This window comes from Saimiri boliviensis, chromosome 7 (assembly GCF_048565385.1).
Source record: "Saimiri boliviensis isolate mSaiBol1 chromosome 7, mSaiBol1.pri, whole genome shotgun sequence".
Taxonomy (NCBI): Eukaryota; Metazoa; Chordata; class Mammalia; order Primates; family Cebidae; genus Saimiri; species Saimiri boliviensis.
In genome coordinates, this window is record NC_133455.1 from 56,186,800 (window position 1) to 56,205,032 (window position 18,233).

At 37.1% G+C, this 18,233-nt stretch overlaps 1 protein-coding gene across 11 annotated transcripts in view; it reads left to right on the plus strand.

Annotated features, from left to right (window-relative positions):
* Positions 1–18,233, plus strand: part of NAP1L1 (nucleosome assembly protein 1 like 1) — a 37,552-nt gene that overhangs the window by 12,070 nt on the left and 7,249 nt on the right. For 7 of the 11 annotated variants that reach the window (XR_012518409.1, XM_039471853.2, XM_074402538.1 and 4 more), the window contains 6 exons: positions 5,012–5,097; positions 6,835–6,937; positions 14,666–14,807; positions 15,068–15,148; positions 16,527–16,655; positions 17,629–17,700. Coding sequence is in view for 10 of the 11 variants with exons in the window: in XM_039471853.2 (XP_039327787.1) it covers positions 5,012–5,097; positions 6,835–6,937; positions 14,666–14,807; positions 15,068–15,148; positions 16,527–16,655; positions 17,629–17,700 (613 nt within the window). In the remaining variant the exon portion in view is untranslated. The remainder of the gene's footprint in view (positions 1–5,011; positions 5,098–6,834; positions 6,938–14,665; positions 14,808–15,067; positions 15,149–16,526; positions 16,656–17,628; positions 17,701–18,233) is intronic. The other 4 variants (XM_039471856.2, XM_039471855.2, XM_074402536.1 and 1 more) reach the window with 1 other exon arrangement.

The following is an 18,233-nucleotide window of genomic DNA, read 5'->3' on the forward strand; positions in this document are numbered from 1 at the left end:
TAGACTGTATGATCATAAATATATGAAACCATTTGCCACTATTTATTTTTAAGAAAGTGCTGAGCATTATAGATTATAAATACTTGCAGAATTAATTTTTATTGTATATATTTCCCAAAGATTTTACTACTTGCATTGTAATATACCAAATGCCCAAAGTGTGAATAAAATGTATTTATATGTAGAGCTTAAGGAATATTAAGACAAGTTAAAAATGGAACATTACTATTAGAAGCCTTGTGTGCTCCTTCTCAGTTGCACCTTTCCCTCGCAGATATATAAGCGCTATCCTGACTTTTGCTGATTCTTTTCTTTGCTTTCCTTTAGAGCTTTAACACCTATAAATTCTCAATAAATTCTCAATCAGTGTTTAATTTTGAAAATCTGAATGGTGATCACAAAGTTAGCTGAGTAAAGCAACATTACCACTGTTAGCTGAAGGCTGTAAGATAGGATAACAAGGAAAAAAGACTATCTGGGTCATAGTCTGGCCTCAGCTTTCCTGAGGCGTTAGAAAGACTTATTCTGGAGAAGTATTGGGCAAAGTCATGCATCCTGGGAAGCATAGGTTTAAGCAAGTTGGCATGTGGCAGGATTCTACTGTGAATGGGCATTTTATAGAACTAGGGTCAGGAAGAATGGGATGAGGTGCACAGTATTTGTGTAATTTTACAGTAGCCCGTGGTAAAATAGAGCACTTACAAGTGAGGGTATGCTAAATGATTGTGCATAGCTGTTGTAGGCATCAGCGAATGATACCGGGAGGGCTGGAAACTTTAGTACAAGGTCAACACAAAGAAGTACATATAAGAATTTGGGCCATTCTTATGCATTCTATCTTCAGCATTTAAAAAAACCAGAAGAGTGGAAGCAGACATTTTTAGTGATAATGGTAAAGTGATTGTCTCCTGTGTCACACTTCTGATTTGGATTGCTTAACCTTGGTGACATGGCTGTCATTGGATCTATTTCACTACCTTCCGAGGTTTCATCTTGTTTCTCCTCTTGGGTTTGTTGTTTGCTGTATCTCGCATTGCCTTCTCATTTTGTTAATACCTTCTTGGAAGAGTACAAGGGAGTTAAATTATTTTAAGACATGTCATGACTCAAAACGACTATTCTATCTTTTATGCTGGATACTTATGCTTCTATGCTGGATAGGTTGTTTGGGTGTAGCATAGTAAGATGGGAGTCACTTTTCTTCAGAATTTTGAAGGCACTGCTCCATTGTCACCTTGCTTCCAGTGTTGCTGTGTTGAAGTTCAGAGTCATCACAATTCTTAACCATAATCATTTGTGTGTGATAGCTAAGAAATACATTTACAGTACATATATTTCTGGAAGCTAGTCTGGCTTCAGAGTTCTGAAATTTTCACATTATTTTTTCTCTTAATGTTACACATTCGCAGTGGACCCTTTCAGTGCAGCTATTCAGTGGCTTTTAGTGCCAGGGATATTCTTGATTTAACTTTGCGATTGCCTCATTTCTGTTTTCTCTTTCTGGGGCTGCTATTAGATGTTGTGTGTTGGATTGGTCTTCTAATGATCTTTTGTCCTATTTTTCATCTTTGTCTCTTTGCTCTTCTCTCTGGGAAGAGCTGAAGACTATCTTTCAACTCGTGTATTGGGTTTTAAAATTTATGTTGTTTTAGTTTCCAAGACTTCTTTTGTTCTTCCTGTTTTTTATTTATTTTTATTTTTTTATTTTTATGATAGCATCCTGTTCTTGTTTCATCAATGGTAATGTCTTTTCTCTGGATGTTTCTTCTACCTGTATAGTCTGTATGCTCTTATATTTTTTTTCCCTTGTTTGTTTTAGTCTCAATCTAAGAAGCTTTCCTCAAAATATAAGGCAATACTTGTTTGGTTGCTCGTTAAGATTGGGTTGGGTGGGATATAAGGACAATTCAGAGATGTTTAAAGAAAGGAAAATTGATTAGAAAATTTGAGTGTTGGAGCGGGAGGAGGCTTGTTAATTTGGGATTTCAGTATAGGGTCACCAGAGTGGGCATTTGTTAGAACCCCCAGTTGTAGAATGTTTATTTATTTTTTCTGGGGTAGTCAAATTCATTGTTGAATAGTGTCTGGGTAAAGAAAGATCTGGCTTCCGGTGTTCCTCTAAATGTAGAGGAGTCCCTGCATTTAGCATTCTAATGTGTACATAGTCAGTCCTATATCTTTGATACTGTTAACTGTGTCTGTTGTCTTCCAGTTCAAGTTCTGAATTTTATCCTTTCCCAAGAAGGAACTGAGTATTTCTGCTGTGGTAGGGGAGAAGATCTCATGATTTAGCTGCTTATCAGTTTTTACGTTCTTGTTTTAGCTACCTTTTCTCCTGCCCCACCCTTTACCCTAGTTCTAGAAATGAACCTGGTACCACCAGGTCTTATCCTTTTAAAGACTGTAATTGGGCTGGTTCTCAGCTTTCCCCACTGCTAACTTAGATTTCAGTTCTCTCAATGAAATTATCACTTGTCTGGTTTCCAGCTTCCAAAATGTTACTGCTTTTGTTTCTTTAATTTCAGCCTTAGTCTGCTAAACAAACAAACAAACCCTTTATTATAATTGTAGTGGAGATTTTAGAAGGATTAAGATCAGATGAGTTTGTACCATTGGCCGTCTCAACCTTGAAACTCATTTTAAACTTTAAAAACAATAAATTAGTATGACAGCTTGATTTCCTTCTTCCCTTATTGTTTAATTTTGGATGTCTGTTAGCCCTGGGAGTTTAGAAGTCAGAGGGGATTCTTGTTCTTGAAAACCAGATTGATTAAACCTTTCTCTGTAAAAGGCTTGGTAGTAAACATTTTAGGCATTCTAGGCCACATAGGATTCTCTAACTGCAGTTGGCCCTCTGTATCTGGGGGTTCAGCATCCATGAGTTTGCATCTGAATTCTACCAACTGCAGATAGAAAATATTAGGGGAAAAAAAACAGTAAAATATAACAGCATGATAATAAATACAAATAAACAATAGAATATAACAACTATTACTGTTTTTTGTTTGTTTGTTTTGTTTTTAATAGAGAATTCTCACTGTGTTACTCAGGCTGGTCTTGAAATCCTGGCCTCAAGTGATCCTCTTGCCCTGGCTCCCAGAATGTTGGGATTGTAGGCATGAGCCACTTTGTCTGGTCCAGCCTAATACAACTATTTATATTTACATTGTATATAGTATTATTGTAAGTAATCTAGAGGCGATTTAAAGTATACAGGAGGATGGGCATAGGTCAGTTGCAATTACTGTGTCATTTTATATAAAAGACTTGAACATCCCGGGATTTTGGTAGGTGGTTTCCTGGGGGTCCACCATAATCTCTGAGGGATGACTGTACTCAACTCTGCTGATGTAATGTGAAAGCAGACAGTACATAAATGTAGTGTGTCTGTGTTTCAGTAAAATTTTATTTATGGTAATAGGGTGGGCTGGATTTGGCCACATGGACATAGTTTGTGGACAACTGTTTTAAAAGCCTTTGGATATAGATGTTCAATAAAGGATGAAAGACACTGGAGGAGGAGTTGCTCCAGTTATCTGTAACCAGTGGCCCTTATGTGTGTACACTTTAAGTTTATACTAAATCAGAGTTCTTCTAGAAATAGGCTAGGTGCGGTGGCCCACACCTGTAATAATCCTAGAACTTTGGAAGGCCGAGGTGGGAGGATCACCTGAGGCCAGGAATTTGAGACCAGCCTGGCCAACATGGTGAAACCCCATGTCTACTAAAAATACAAAAATTAGCCAGGTACAGTGGCACACTTCTGTAGTCTCAGTTATTCAGGAGGCTGTTGCACAAGAATTGCTTGAGCTTGGGAGGCAGAGGTTGCAGTGGGCCGAGGTTGTGCCACTGCACTCCAGCCTGGGTGACTTTCAAAAATAATATGTATCATTTCTGAAGACTGAATTTTTTTCCTTTGTTGACAGGAACTTAAATTGTTCCAGCAGAGTACACTTGAGCTTTTCTGTATTTGTATGAAAATTAAGTCATTATTTGTCTTTGTGGAAAATTAATTTTTTCAAATGCTGTTTAGACACAAAAGCAACTAAATTTCTAATCCAAATGTTAAAATATTCACACAGGAATTGTTCGATGACCTTTTATATTGATTTAGGAGTCCTTAATTTCCTTTCTAATATTAGATGCAATCCCTTGTTCACAAATTAGATTTTTGGTGATTTTTTAAGATGAAATGGGAAGGATGTTATCTTCGTGCTTTTTACCTTCTCTTTCATCTCTTTCATGGTGCTATCGTCTTGGCTTTGTTCTAAACAAGAATTAGACTCCAAAGTCTTTATTCTTTCTCACATCCACTATGAAGTAAAGAAAAGGAAAGTCCAAAGACAGTATAGGCTGTTACAGTTGCTGCACAGCCATAAGCGGTCCAGGATTCTTTTGTTTTTCCTAATTCCTTTTTCTTTAGCTGGTGGGTTTCATTCTCTAGGAGGCCTCCCAGTCCATTGTGGCTGCTGGAGCTCTATCCATCATACTCATATGCCAAATGGGAGGGGGAGAGGGATTAAGATAAAGGCTTCCCAGCTATCTACCATCTTGTTAAGGATACTCCCTCAAAGAAATACAGTACCTCTGGTTTTTTATCTTGCTGCCAAAATAGTCTAGCTAAAGGTAGGCTAGGAAAAGTAGACTTTTAGCTTGGTTTGTTGCCATCTCATATAAAATAAGGATATTATTACTAAGAAGGAAAAGTAAAATCAATGGATATTTGGTTGAGTGCACATGCTTGTTGACATCACATCCCTCAAAAACCTGCAAAACCGTTTTTTTATATCTTGAAAAGTATAAACTTTACATGTGACCAGATGCCTTTAATGAAAGTTTAAAAACTTCCAGTTTGTACTTGTTTACGTCTGAAGTTAGAAAACTGAATTACCTTTTGAATTTCCTATTTTATGTCTTTGAAAGAGATGCTAATTTTGAAAATGAATTTTTTCTATAATTTTTTTTGGTAATTGGTACATTTGAACCTTGGTGTGATACTGTGATGTTATAGCAAAGAACAGTCTGAACTTGATCAAGATTTGGATGATGTTGAAGAAGTAGAAGAAGAAGAAACTGGTGAAGAAACAAAAATCAAAGGTATTACTTTAAATTACTTCAGGAGCCAGTGATTGCTGGCACATGTCTACTAGAGGGTAGTTATAAGTGCCAGTCTGTTTTTTTGGACTCTTGCTCATTGTTCATTTTATCTACTGGTCCATACCTCTAGTAACTGTGTGTGTGTGTGTGTGTGTGTGTGTGTGTGTGTGTGTGAGAGAGAGAGAGAGAGAGAGAGAGAGAGAGCAAGGAAGGGTAGGTATAGATACAGCGAGTCAGAAGTCATCGTTTTTGCATCCTCCACTGTTGGAGTGACTTGGTGTAGCTGTGTAAAACAGCTGCTCATGAGTTCTGTCTGAATTTAGAAATGTTTCAGGTTTACCGGCCGGGCGCGGTGGCTCAAGCCTGTAATCCCAGCACTTTGGGAGGCCGAGGCGGGTGGATCACAAGGTCAAGAGATCGAAACCATCCTGGTCAACATGGTGAAACCCCGTCTCTACTAAAAATACAAAAAATTAGCTGGGCATGGTGGCGCGTGCCTGTAATCCCAGCTACTCAGGAGGCTGAGGCAGGAGAATTGCCTGAACCCAGGAGGCGGAGGTTGTGGTGAGCCGAGATCGTGCCATTGCACTCCAGCCTCCAGCCTGGGTAACGAGCGAAACTCCGCCTCAAAAAAAAAGAAATGTTTTAGGTTTGATGTGGTGCTTATGACAGTATGTTTAGTGTTTAATATATAGAGAACATGTAGTGTGTGACTTTTAAAAAATCCACTCCTTCAAGCAAAAAAGCCATTTATTAAGTGTAGGTAATATTCACAATTTATTTTAGCAGATAATTTTTGAAAGGAGTGGTGATGGGGATTGTACTGCTTAGGTTATGTCCTATAGATCTGGGCCAAGAATATTAAGGTACCAGATGACTCAGCTTTTCATTTTTAAACCAGATGGAAGTTAATTGTGAAAAGACTTCAGAACTTGTATTAATAGCTTCAGCTTTCATTTTGTAACATTTCTTAACAGATACAGAACTGTATCCTCAGTGACCAGTATTGATATTTTAAAATCTGTATTGGTTATCCTGGCTGTACATCATCTAATAATTGAAATATTATTAATAATTAATGGCACTTTGTGTAATAACTGTATTGATGAAGAGAAGATTAGTAATATAATTTGTATAAATTGGCGTAAATTTGGATTGAGTATGTTTTTAAAAAGCTGTTGATAACCACATTTTGTTTTGGCTTCAGTTACAACCTTTGACTGTCTCAACTACTAACTTTATTCATACATATAAAAATACATTACACAAGCATTAAACATAAACATCAATCACGAACTTTGCCTTTCTCCTGGGCCTAAAACTGTCAGTATATTTGCACTTTTCTGATATGTGTTGTCTGCATTCAGAGGACTGTCAAGAGCCATAGATAGGCATCTGAATGAAGCTTTGAGCTTCCTAAAATGCAAGGTGGGTGAAACACAAGATACTAGGAAGAGAAAGGATATTGTTCTTGGTACTTGTGGCAGTGGCCTTTTGAGAAATGCCTTGACTAGAGATAAGTCTTTAGGAATCTGAATTATTCCTGAACATTGGGTTTTCTTAGAATACATTCTCTTTAACTTGCCCTGCCCATTTCTACTCATTGTACATACCAGCAATTTATGGGCCAGTTAGGAAAACTTCATGAGATTGGATTGTCCTATATAAAAAGCATAATACATTTTCATAAAATCCTTCTTTCGATGCCCTTTTGTTTTGTTTTGTTTTGTTTTAAAGCACGTCAGCTAACTGTTCAGATGATGCAAAATCCTCAGATTCTTGCAGCCCTTCAAGAAAGACTTGATGGTCTGGTAGAAACACCAACAGGATACATTGAAAGGTACAAGTTTTCCTTTTCCATGGTCCTTATTTATCTTTCTATAATCAATCAACATTGCAGGCATATCCATTTTTAAGACCATCTAGAATTTAGATATGCAGTAGTAGAAACCTGTTATCTGTTAGTATCCAGTATAGGATTATTGGAAGTTTAAAATTGTGCTTAGTACCACCTGTTTACATTGATCTTTTAAAGTTTATTTATTTTGGTTCAAGTTTATAGGAAGTACACTGATATTAAGTATTTCTGAGATTTGTTTATAGGTGTGTTTGGAAGTGCACAGAATTAGAAGAAATACCGATTTCTTATTTCACTGGTGACATAAATCATTCATAATAGCATGAATATCTTACTCAGCTTACACACTTAAAAAACTTTTTTGTGATTTTAAGATCCATTCAGGTTACTATCTATATGTTAATTATAGTTAGTACCTTCTAAATGTTGCCTAGTTCTCTGTGGTGTATGTTCACTGTTTTATTTGCTTTTCCTATGATGGACTTCTTTATCAACATGAATTGTGATGGACATCTTTGTACATGTCCTGTAAAGGAACTGTGTAAGAATTTCTTTGAGATGTGTACTCAGCAGTGGGATTGCCACTTTATAGAGTATGTAAGCCTTTGAGTATTATACTTCTAGCATGATTTCCAGAAATACTGTATACCCAGTGCAAGAAGATGGATTTATCTTTATGGCTGCCAACAATTAGTAGCATCCAGCTTTGTGGTCTTTTTGTTTTTATTTTTAAATCAGTCTAAGAGATGCAGACTCATTTTGTCTTACTTGTATTTTATGATTTCTAATGAGCAGCTTTTCTTCATAATGCTTGTGAGCCTTTTCGGTTGCTCATTGGAACCCTTTTCCCATTTTCCTGTTGGGATTGCTATTTTTTTAATGCTTTGCAAAAGTCTTTGTATTCTAAATGTTATTGCCTTATCTGTTTTTAGGCATTCTAAATAATGTGTCATTTCTACTAATTTTATCCATGGAGTCCTCTGGTAAACAAGCTTTATTTTAGTAAAATACTTTGCCCTAAGGCTTGTGCTTTTGAAGCTTGTGCTTTTGACCCCCATTAGGGTCAGGGGGCCTGGCCTTGCCCTGGGATCCCCACAGCCTGGAGATGGTGCTTATTGGCTGCCACGTCTCTGGCACAGTCCAGTGGACCCAGGAAGAAGGCACAGGGGTCTGAGTACTAGCCCTAGAACTTAGTGTTGCCAGGCTTGCTGCCATCTGCTCTTCAGCCCAACCTCAGAGTGAAGGAAGGGTGGCAGCCACCCCACGGACTCCATGCTGCCCGCTGGCTCAGGGCAGGGAGCCTGGAAGGGAAGGAGGGCTTGGCTTCTGACTCTCAGAGGGTGGGCTGGAGCCTTGGGCCAGGCCCCTCCTCAGCCTGCTCCTCTGACCTCCCAGTCTCCCTCTGCAGGCTGAGGGCAGAGGCCTGAGGACAAGGAAGGGCTTTGCTATCCCCTGCATGTGCCCCTGCCTCTACCTGTCCCTAATTTTTTATATATATAAAAAAAAATAAACCATTTTGCGGGGGGGGGGGGGCGGGAAACGTAGCAGGACCTCCTGGTCCTGCTACGTTTCCTACTGAATAGTTTTACCTTTTATATTTAGGTCTTAAATGCTTCTAGAGTCTACTTTTATGTTTGCTATATAAGCTTCCAGTTCCCTTTTCTTCTGCTTCATTTTTTTAATGAGCTAGGCTGGCTTAATTTGGGTGGGGGGGGTCCTCCTCCAATGACATGAGCTAGTTTTTATAACACTATTCACTAAGCAATCCATTTTTCCCCCATTTAGGTACCACCTACCTTCATTGCATATCAAGTTGTAAACACCTGTGTTTGTCTTTGAGCAGCATTCTTCTGTCGTGTTGGTCTTTCTGTCTCTTGTCATTGTCACACTTGATTACTATAACTTTATAGCATGTCTTAGTATTTAGCAGGGCACTTCTCCCCCAACACAATCATTCACATTTTTGACAGTTTAAGTTTATCAGGGCTATCAACAAGCAAAAAAACCTTAAAACTTTGATAGGAATTACATTGGATTTATAGATTGACAGAATTAATTTTTTAAATACCGTCTCGTTCACATACTTCTTCAAGTCACATTCTGTGTCTTTAGTTTCAAAGTTATCTTCATAGAGTCTGTTGATTAAGTTAATTTCTGTATATTTTGTGTGGCTGTTGTGAATAGCATCTTTTTTATTGTATGTTTGGCTGTTCTTGATGTACAGAGGATTGTTGCTTTTTTTTTTTTTTTTTTTTTTTTGTGTGGCTGTTGTGAATAGCATCTTTTTTATTGTATGTTTGGCTGTTCTTAAGTTGCTCTTGTATCCAGTAACCTTGCCAAACTTACTGTAGTAATGCGTTCTGTTTTGGCCCCCGTCAGAAGATTTTATCTGCAAATAATGGCAGTTTTAGCTCTGTTCTTCCACATTACATTATGCCACATAATTTTCTTTACAACATTACCAGCACTTTCACTACTGTGTTGTCTTATTTCCTTTCATATTGGGAATTAATATAAAATCTCCATTAAATTCAGTGCCTATTTACTGTTTTTTAAATCTGAACTTTTTTTTTTTAACTATATCAATTAAGATGCTTTATTGAACTTTTCCCTTCCCTATAGTAAGTAAATAGTAAATATATGTTTTTGTTTTGGAAATACTGATTTTGGATATCAAAATAGCCTTGCATTCTTGTAGGAAATTGAATCATGATGTATTATCGTTACATTGTTGAGTAATTGAATTTTATGGTTCTTGTTAGTGAAATAAGCTTGTGTTGTGTGCATGCATGTATGTACATGCATGAGGACACTTTCAGGAAGTGGTAACATTTAACTGGTTTTTGGAGTCAGAAATACAATTGCCTAATGAAATGAATGGAGTTGCTTTTATTTTTTATTTTTCCTTTATTTTCTTTCCTTTTAAACTCCAAAATTGATGAGAGAACTTGAATAAATTAGTATGTTTTGAAAAAAAATTCTCCAAAACTCCCCAGGACCTCTACTTCCCAAACTCCAAAGGCCCAAAGTAAATTTTTAGACAAGTTCTACCCCAAGAACAGTTAATTCTTATCTAATACAAGTTGTTTCAGGAAAGAAACACCTTTTCTTTCCTGAAACAATTAACTTTGGGCCTTTAGACTTTGGGAAGTAGAGGTCCTGGGGAATTTTGGAGAATTTTTTTTTTAAACATACTAATTTATTCAAGTTCTCTCATCAGTTTTGGAGTTTTATATTTTAAACATGTATGCACTTACCTAGTTTTAAAATTGATTAGTACATAGTTTACAATAGTCTTAAAAATCTGGTTTTCATAATCTGTGTTTTGCATCTTAATTCTGCTAGTTGTCTTGATCTTATTGCTTTCTTAAAATATTAATTTTGCTTTTCCTTTTCCATGTTGTCTTTTGTTACTGCTGCTGTCTGGTTTCTGGCATTAATGTTACTTCTTTTTTAGGTTTGCTCTATGTTACTCTTTTCAGTTTTTAAAATTGAATGCTTAATTTATTTGATTTTTATTTGTTCATTTGTGTTTTTTATGGCCTTAATACTCTTATTTTTGTAAATGTTGATTGTGAAGATCTGCATGCTGAAATTAATAGCTCAAGCTTATTATATTCTTCAGCTTCTCTCTATTTCTGCCTGTTCGTTGTTTGCTTGACCTGACAGTTTTTCTGTCACTTGTAGATTGAAATATTTTGAAGCCATATTAGGTGTATGATATTTGTGAGAACATTTCTTGTTCTCTTGTTTCATTTTACTGATATATGTCTTCCTTTGTATTTTATCTTTTTTTTTTTTTTTTTTTTTTTTGGCCATCATTTCTATTTGATATTTCAGTAACTACCCCTAGCTTTTTTGACAAGATCTTGCTCTACGACCCACACTGGAGTGTGGTGGCACAATCATGGCTAACTGTAGTCGTCCCACCTCTGCCTTCCAAGTAGCTGGGACTCACAGGTACATACCACCATGCCTGGCTATTATTTTTGTAGAGATGGGGTCTCCCTGTGTTGCCCAGACCCGTCTTAAACTCTTGGGCTCAAGTGATAGTTCCCACGTTGGTCTTCCAAAGTGCCGGCAATACAGACAGGCATGAGCCATCACCCCCAGCCTTTTTTTTTTTAAACCTTTAACCTAATATGTCTTTTTCCGTCTTTGTGTTTTCCTCTAGTGTCAATGTTTGCTTTTATTTTTTTGGATATAGTGTCTTGCTTTGTCATCCAGGCTGGAGTGCAGTGGCAAAATGATGGCTTGCTGCAGCCTCAGCCTTGGGCTCAAGCAATTCTCCTGCCTCAGACTCCCAAGTAGCTGGGACTACAGGCATGCACCACTATGCCTGGCTAATTTTTATATTTTTGTAGAGACAGGGTTTTGCCATGTTGCCCAGGCTGGTCTTGAACTCCTGCGTTAAGGCGATTCACCTGCCTGGGCCTCCCAGAGTACTGGGATTACAGGTATGAGCCACTGTACCCAGCCTCAATATTTGCTTCTTTATTATTAGTAAGTCTGACTTTACATTTCTTAAAAGTTGTATTTTTGGATGTATTGCTGCCGTCTTGCTCTGTTTTTTAATTTATTTGACTTCGAGTTTTTCTTCCTTCTTTTCTGCTTCCCATTGGATAGATCAAGTCGTCTTCTGCGGTTCCGAAGTTAATGTGTTGGTTTTTGTTAATATGGTAGTGGTTTATAACCCAATATCTAAGTTTATTTGCCCCCATTGGTTTCTTAAATTTACCAATATCTATATTTACAAATGTGCTTTCTCTGGCCCTCTGTTTTTCCCTTCAAGGCAAGAAATTTACCAAGATATTTGACCACACCCATACCTTAAATAGAATCTCCTGGATTTTTTTTTAAACTTCCTCAAAAGTTGCTTTTAGTAATATATAGTGAGTATCTGTGGCAAACCTAAAGCCTGGTATACCTGATAAAATTTTCATTTTGCTTTTATATCTGAATAATAGTTTGGCTATGAAATAGTAAATTCAAAGTTCTTAAAAAGTACAATTTTTTTTCTTCTGTGTTTCAGTGTTTCTTTTAATGCCTGTTAGTCTGATTCCTTTTTCACTGGACACCTTTAGGATTTTCTTTTGTCGTTGATATTCATAAGTCTCGTTAACCCATCTAGGAAGCAGAGAAAGGATTTTTATATTGCTTTAAATCTGAGAAATTTATTATTCCCATTTATTAAGTATTGTACCCCTTCTCTATTTGTTAGCTGTTGCTACTTTCGTCATCCATATCTCAGCTTTTCTATTTTCCATCTGTCTTTCATGCTGCCTTCTGGTAGAACTTTTCAACATCATGGACTTTATCTTCAGTTGAATCTATCCTGTTTCTCTTATTTGTTGCTTATTTTAGTTATTGTATTTTTCTTAATATTCCCACTCTGTTTTAGATTTCTTGGTCTTGTTGCATGTTGTTAATCTTCTTCATCTCTATATTTGCATTCTTGTTTAAATTCTCTGTCTAATAATGCTGCTTCAGATGATACTTTGACTCTTTCCTAGAAATTGTACTCTCGAAATGTCTAGTTATTTTTGCCTTTGAGCTCCGGCACATTAGGCAATACAGTGACCCTGATTGATTTTTAGAGAAATGAAGGTCTGTGACACGGAGAAGGGCACAGGGTGAACCTAAGTAGTAGAGCAGTAGTTGCCTTAGACCAAGTTTGCTGCCAATCCAGGCAATTTTTATGGTGTACTTTGTAGGGGTGGCTACCAGCCTCCTTTGGTTGTCTAATTTATTATTCCTAGATTGGATCAAATGCATGTTTGAGGGCTTTGAACCAGTACAGCTTTCATCAACTCTTCATGTTATTTCAGGAACCCTGGCATTGGACTCTTGTGAAGGGTGAAGGTGGCAGGCAATGATTGTTGCAAGGCAGGAGCAGAACTTAAGAAACTTTCTTGCAGAAATGCTATCTTCCAGCTTGTCTGCACTGCTGCCTGCTGTGGCCATTCCCTCTCTATGTTGTTAGTTACCCTGTACCAGTTAAACACAACCTCCAGTCTTACCTGAAATTGCTTATGGTGTGTATGTGCCTGAAGTAGTTGCTTCATTCTCGGTTTGAAGTTGTTAGGGATAGCTTTTTGAAGGGGCAAAAAAAAGCCAGAATCCCATGCTAGTTCACCGCCTTGGCAGAATAGTGCTTTTTGCTTATAATTAACAGAAATGGAAAGTTGATATCTTTTAAGTGTTTGTTTTTTATTTCTGATAGTCTTAAATAAAGTAGTGGCTAAGTAAATGAATTATTTGATTTATAGAATTCTCTGTCAAGAAATTTTAACCTGGATTTTGTATCTGTTGCATAGTTTACTTGAAGTTACATACATTTTAAGTGTGAACATTTATTGTTACAGAGGTTTAATCATTCTTTAGGAGATTCATAACCTAGTGTGTGTAATTTTTAAAAATCAGTCCCCCCTATTCACAGTAGCAGACATGAAATCAACCTAAATGCCCATCAGTGACAGATGTAATACAGAAAATGTGGTGCATATACACCAGGTAATACTCTGCAGCCATAAAAAGAAGGAGATCATGTGGGAACATTGATGAAGCTAGAGGCTATTATCCTTAGTAAACTAACACATGAACAGAGAACCAAATACCGCCCATTCTTATTTATAAGTAAAAGCTAAATGATGAGAACTCGTGAACACAAAGAAACAACAGACACTGTAGGTACTTGAGGGCGGAGTGTGGGAGGAAGGAGATGAGTAAAAAGATAAGTATTGGGTACTGGGCTTAATGCCTGGGTGATAAAATAATCTGCACAGCAAACCTTCACATATACCCCTAAACCTAAAATAAAAGTTAAAAAAAAAAACAACAAAAAACAGTGCCTCACAGTGTATTGTATGGTGTATTAATTTTATCTCATCAAAGCTGTTATTTTTGAGACGGTCTCATTCTGTCAGCCAGGCTGGAGTGCCATGGTGGTGCAATCTCCCTCATTCAGCTTCAACATCGTAGGCTAAGGTGATCCTATCATCTTAGCCTTCTAGGTAGCTAGGACCACAGGCGTGCACCATCACACCCAGCTAATTTTTGTATTTTTTGTAGAGATGGGGTTTTGCCCAGGCTCATTTTTAACTTTTGGGCTCAAGCAGTCCACCGTCCTCAACTTCCCAAGGTGCTGGGACTACAGGTGTGAGCCATAGCACGTGGCCTAAAGCTGTTACTTTAAAAATACATGTCTCCTCTTTATGGTAGGTTACACTCTTATTTAATAATGTAATTACTAATTCCTGATTAAATATGGAGACTAAAATAAAATAATGGTGTGTGGGATCTTGTCCTTTTTCCTAATACACATATGCTCCCTTCCTTTTCCTAATAACTTGTATAGGTGAGATATATGTAAAAGAAAAATCCAAGTAATCATTGTTCTCTGAACCAAGATGGTCAGGCCATGAATTCAGCAATGACAAGTCCAACACTTGGTTAAAGATTTAGGGTTGGCAGTATGATTTGCATCATCTTTATCAATTTACCTAGTTCATTGCTACTTTTGAAATATTTTATAGCCACTGGGTCACTATATTCATATCTATTTGGTTTTTTTTTTGCTTTGAATCTGTCTTTTGCCTCAGATAAAAAAACCTGTCATTCACTAACTCTGATGCTTCAGTTTCAGTATGACAAAAGAAGTGTGACTTCCATTTTACTATGATGCTGTGTAACTGGTTTCTAACCTTTCAGCCTGCCTAGGGTAGTTAAAAGACGAGTGAATGCTCTCAAAAACCTGCAAGTTAAATGTGCACAGATAGAAGCCAAATTCTATGAGGAAGTTCACGATCTTGAAAGGAAGTATGCTGTTCTCTATCAGCCTCTATTTGATAAGGTAATGCTTTCTCCTAATTAGTTTAATTCATCTAACGTTCTAGAAGACAAATTCTGGAGATATAAGCAGACTTGGAAGAGCTTGGTCTTTAGAACTCTCATTGAAATTGTTATTAGGGGCACTTGGAGGATCTGTCAATAATAGCAGTTAAGGTTGTGGTATGCATTTGTTAAATTTATAAGACTACTTAGTGAGAAACCACTGGTTTTAGCTTGGATGTCAGTGTTTTTATACAGCCTTTTTTTTTTAAATCATTTTAGCGATTTGAGATTATTAATGCAATTTATGAACCTACGGAAGAAGAATGTGAATGGAAACCAGATGAAGAAGATGAGATTTCGGTTAGTATCATCTTTTATTTTAGTGTGTTTTTTAGATGATGAAATCTTAGGACTTGTCAGAAATTTTAGCATTAATGATGGAATGCAATATTACATAATCAGTTATATTTTTATACCTAGGAAATATTTTTTCTTTTTTTTAAGAATGATAGTGCAGATAAGCTATTATCCAATGTGGCACCACCATCTGTGCTCAAAAAGTCATTATTTCCTTGCATTTTATAGTTTTTTTGGTTTAAGAGATAGGGTTTTGCCCAGGCTGGAGTACACTGGCATGATCATAGCTCACTGCAGCCTTGAACTCCTGGGCTCAAGCTATCCTCCCACCTCAGCCTCCTGACTAGCCAGGACTATCTGATGCTACCATGCCCAGCTTAATCTCTACATTTTTTTTTGTAGAGGCAGAGTCTTCTTGCCCAGGCTGGTCTTGGACTCCTGGCTTCAAGCAGTCTTCCTACCTCAGACTCCTCAAGTGTTGGAATTATGGACTTGAACCATTGAGCCACTGTGCTCAGCCTATTTTTATAGTTTTTTGAGTCTCACTCTGTTGTCCAGGCTGGAGTGCGGTGACGTGATCTCGGCTCACTGCAACCTCCACCTCCTGGGTTCAAGCAATTCTCCTGCCTCGGCCTCCCGGCAACTAGGAGACAGGTGTGCACCACCATGACTGGTTAATTTTTTGTATTTTTAGTAGAGATGGGGTTTTGTCATGTTGGTCAGGTTGGTCTCGAACTTATGACATTAAGTGATCTGCCTGCCTTAGCCTCCTAAATGCTGGGATTACAGGCATGAGCCACCACACCCGGCCTATAGTTTTTAGTTTGTAGGTTCATTATATGCTTTTCTTTTTTAACTTCATGATAGGCTGAGGATTGTTGCCATTTTCAAGTGAAGAAATGGAGGCTTCTAAGTGACTTTCCCACAATGAATAATGGCAGAGCTGTGACTCACATTCAGTGCTGTTAAGTGTTCCACCTCTCTGGCATTGCTATTTTATGTTGTTTGGTAAAGAGAATATTATATTTTGATTAAGAACACCATGGCATGAGGCATTGGACCACATTAGTATTGCTTTTCTTGTTTACTGTGCTTAAGACTTCATTTTTAATGAGTTAAAATTTTTTTTTTCACTAAAAGGATTTTTCCTACAGATCTTGGTCGTCTTAGTGGTTCTCTTCAGAGGGGTGTGGTAGCAGTCATTTTCATGGGATTAAGGTTTGTTAGGGGTAACAGCAGTGTTTATACACGTTTACACAGGTAGACTAGAACTTTGAAGGTAATAATCTGGTGACCGTATGCTTTTTGGTTTTTATACCTTTGCTACTTTATCAAGAGGTCTAATCTATATATTAAATAATGTATGCTGTCACTTATCAAGGAGGAATTGAAAGAAAAGGCCAAGATTGAAGATGAGAAAAAGGATGAAGAAAAAGAAGACCCCAAAGGAATTCCTGAATTTTGGTTAACTGTTTTTAAGAATGTTGACTTGCTCAGTGATATGGTTCAGGTAATTTTATTCATAAATGTACCAGTTTACTTTGAAGGGTAAACCTTTGAAGTTTAAATGGCTTGACAACTGTTCTCAGTGTTGATCTTTCTAGAATGATTGCATACTTTTGAAACAGCTAATATCTGTTGAAGGGAAATTACAGCTTTGATTAATGTAATCAAATAAATTACAGTTTATTTTCAAAAATGAGATAATGAAATGGTCCCATTGATAATTGCTCGTTATCAACTGCTGTTTTCTCATAACCCTGTGGCTTCTGTCTTTACCAGTTTAGTATGGAAGTATGATGGGAAAGTTAATCTTATAGCTGCAGTTAATGCAACTACTCCCCCACCCCAAACAACCTTTTTAAATCTGAAACAACTCTTCCAGGAGAAATTTGCGTTTTGAAAGAATACTATAAAGATGTTAAACTCATTCACAATGGTTACATTCTCTGGCAAACCGTAACGGTTGTCACCTTCTTTGGGAACTGCTTTAAGCATTTCTTGAGTGAGCCACTGCCATGTGCATTGTAGTAGTACATGTTGCCCTGTCTTGTCCTTGTTGGAAGTTACATGGAGAAAAAGAAATGATCTCCACACAATTACTTATTAGTACAGTTCTACTTTAGCAAAGTAGAAGAGGATCATGCAGGAGGAAGGGGACAAGCAGCTGGAAAAGGCAGCAGTTATAATCAGGAAACATTTTTAGGGCAAATCTGCCTTATTTAGACTTGACTTTGAATTTTTTGTCCTATGTAATGATTTAGTTGTCTATTTGGACACTCTTTCTCTACCAGTGGCAGTAGAACTGCAGTATAAACTAGCTTTAGTATAAGCCATAACCTGGAGAGTAAGTCTTAAGGTTCATAATTGCTATACAAAACTACTTTAAAATACATCTCAGTCAGCTGGTATCTGTGTAGTAACAGAACACAGCTCTCAAATGCCATGTTAGATACTCATTTTTTAATTTTTTTAATTTGAAGGAACATGATGAACCTATTCTGAAGCACTTGAAAGATATTAAAGTGAAGTTCTCAGATGCTGGCCAGCCTATGGTAAAAGAACTTTAAAATATTCATAATTTTGTAACATGCTTACAGGTAGATAAATAGAAACTTTTGAAAAGATAACATTCAAGCGGAAGGTTGGTGCTCTTTGTTGTAGTGAATAAATATTTGGATGTTGCTAATTGTGAGGCAGTATTTATTCCTTTTCCTCCCTCTGAACATAAACTGTTTGAAACACAGACAATCCTTGTTCCTGGATAAGTGGATAAAAATAATGCCAAGGGAACATGAATAAGCACTTTTCCTGTATTAAAAGGCATGAGCTTAGGAATTACATAAAACTGATGATAGAGGATGCCCACTCCCCCCAAAAAAATCAGCCAATGACCTGTCCACTAAACTACCAGTATTAATGTCAACTATGTGCAAAACTAGTACGAATATAGGCTATAGATGCTTATGTTTGGGCTTTTTCTGTGTCAAGTTCACATTTAGTCTCTTATTTAAAAGCCTAATTCCTGGGGTAGGTGGGAGGAGTAAGGGAGACTATATTTAGGTGTGCCTAGCCTATTGTGTAAACA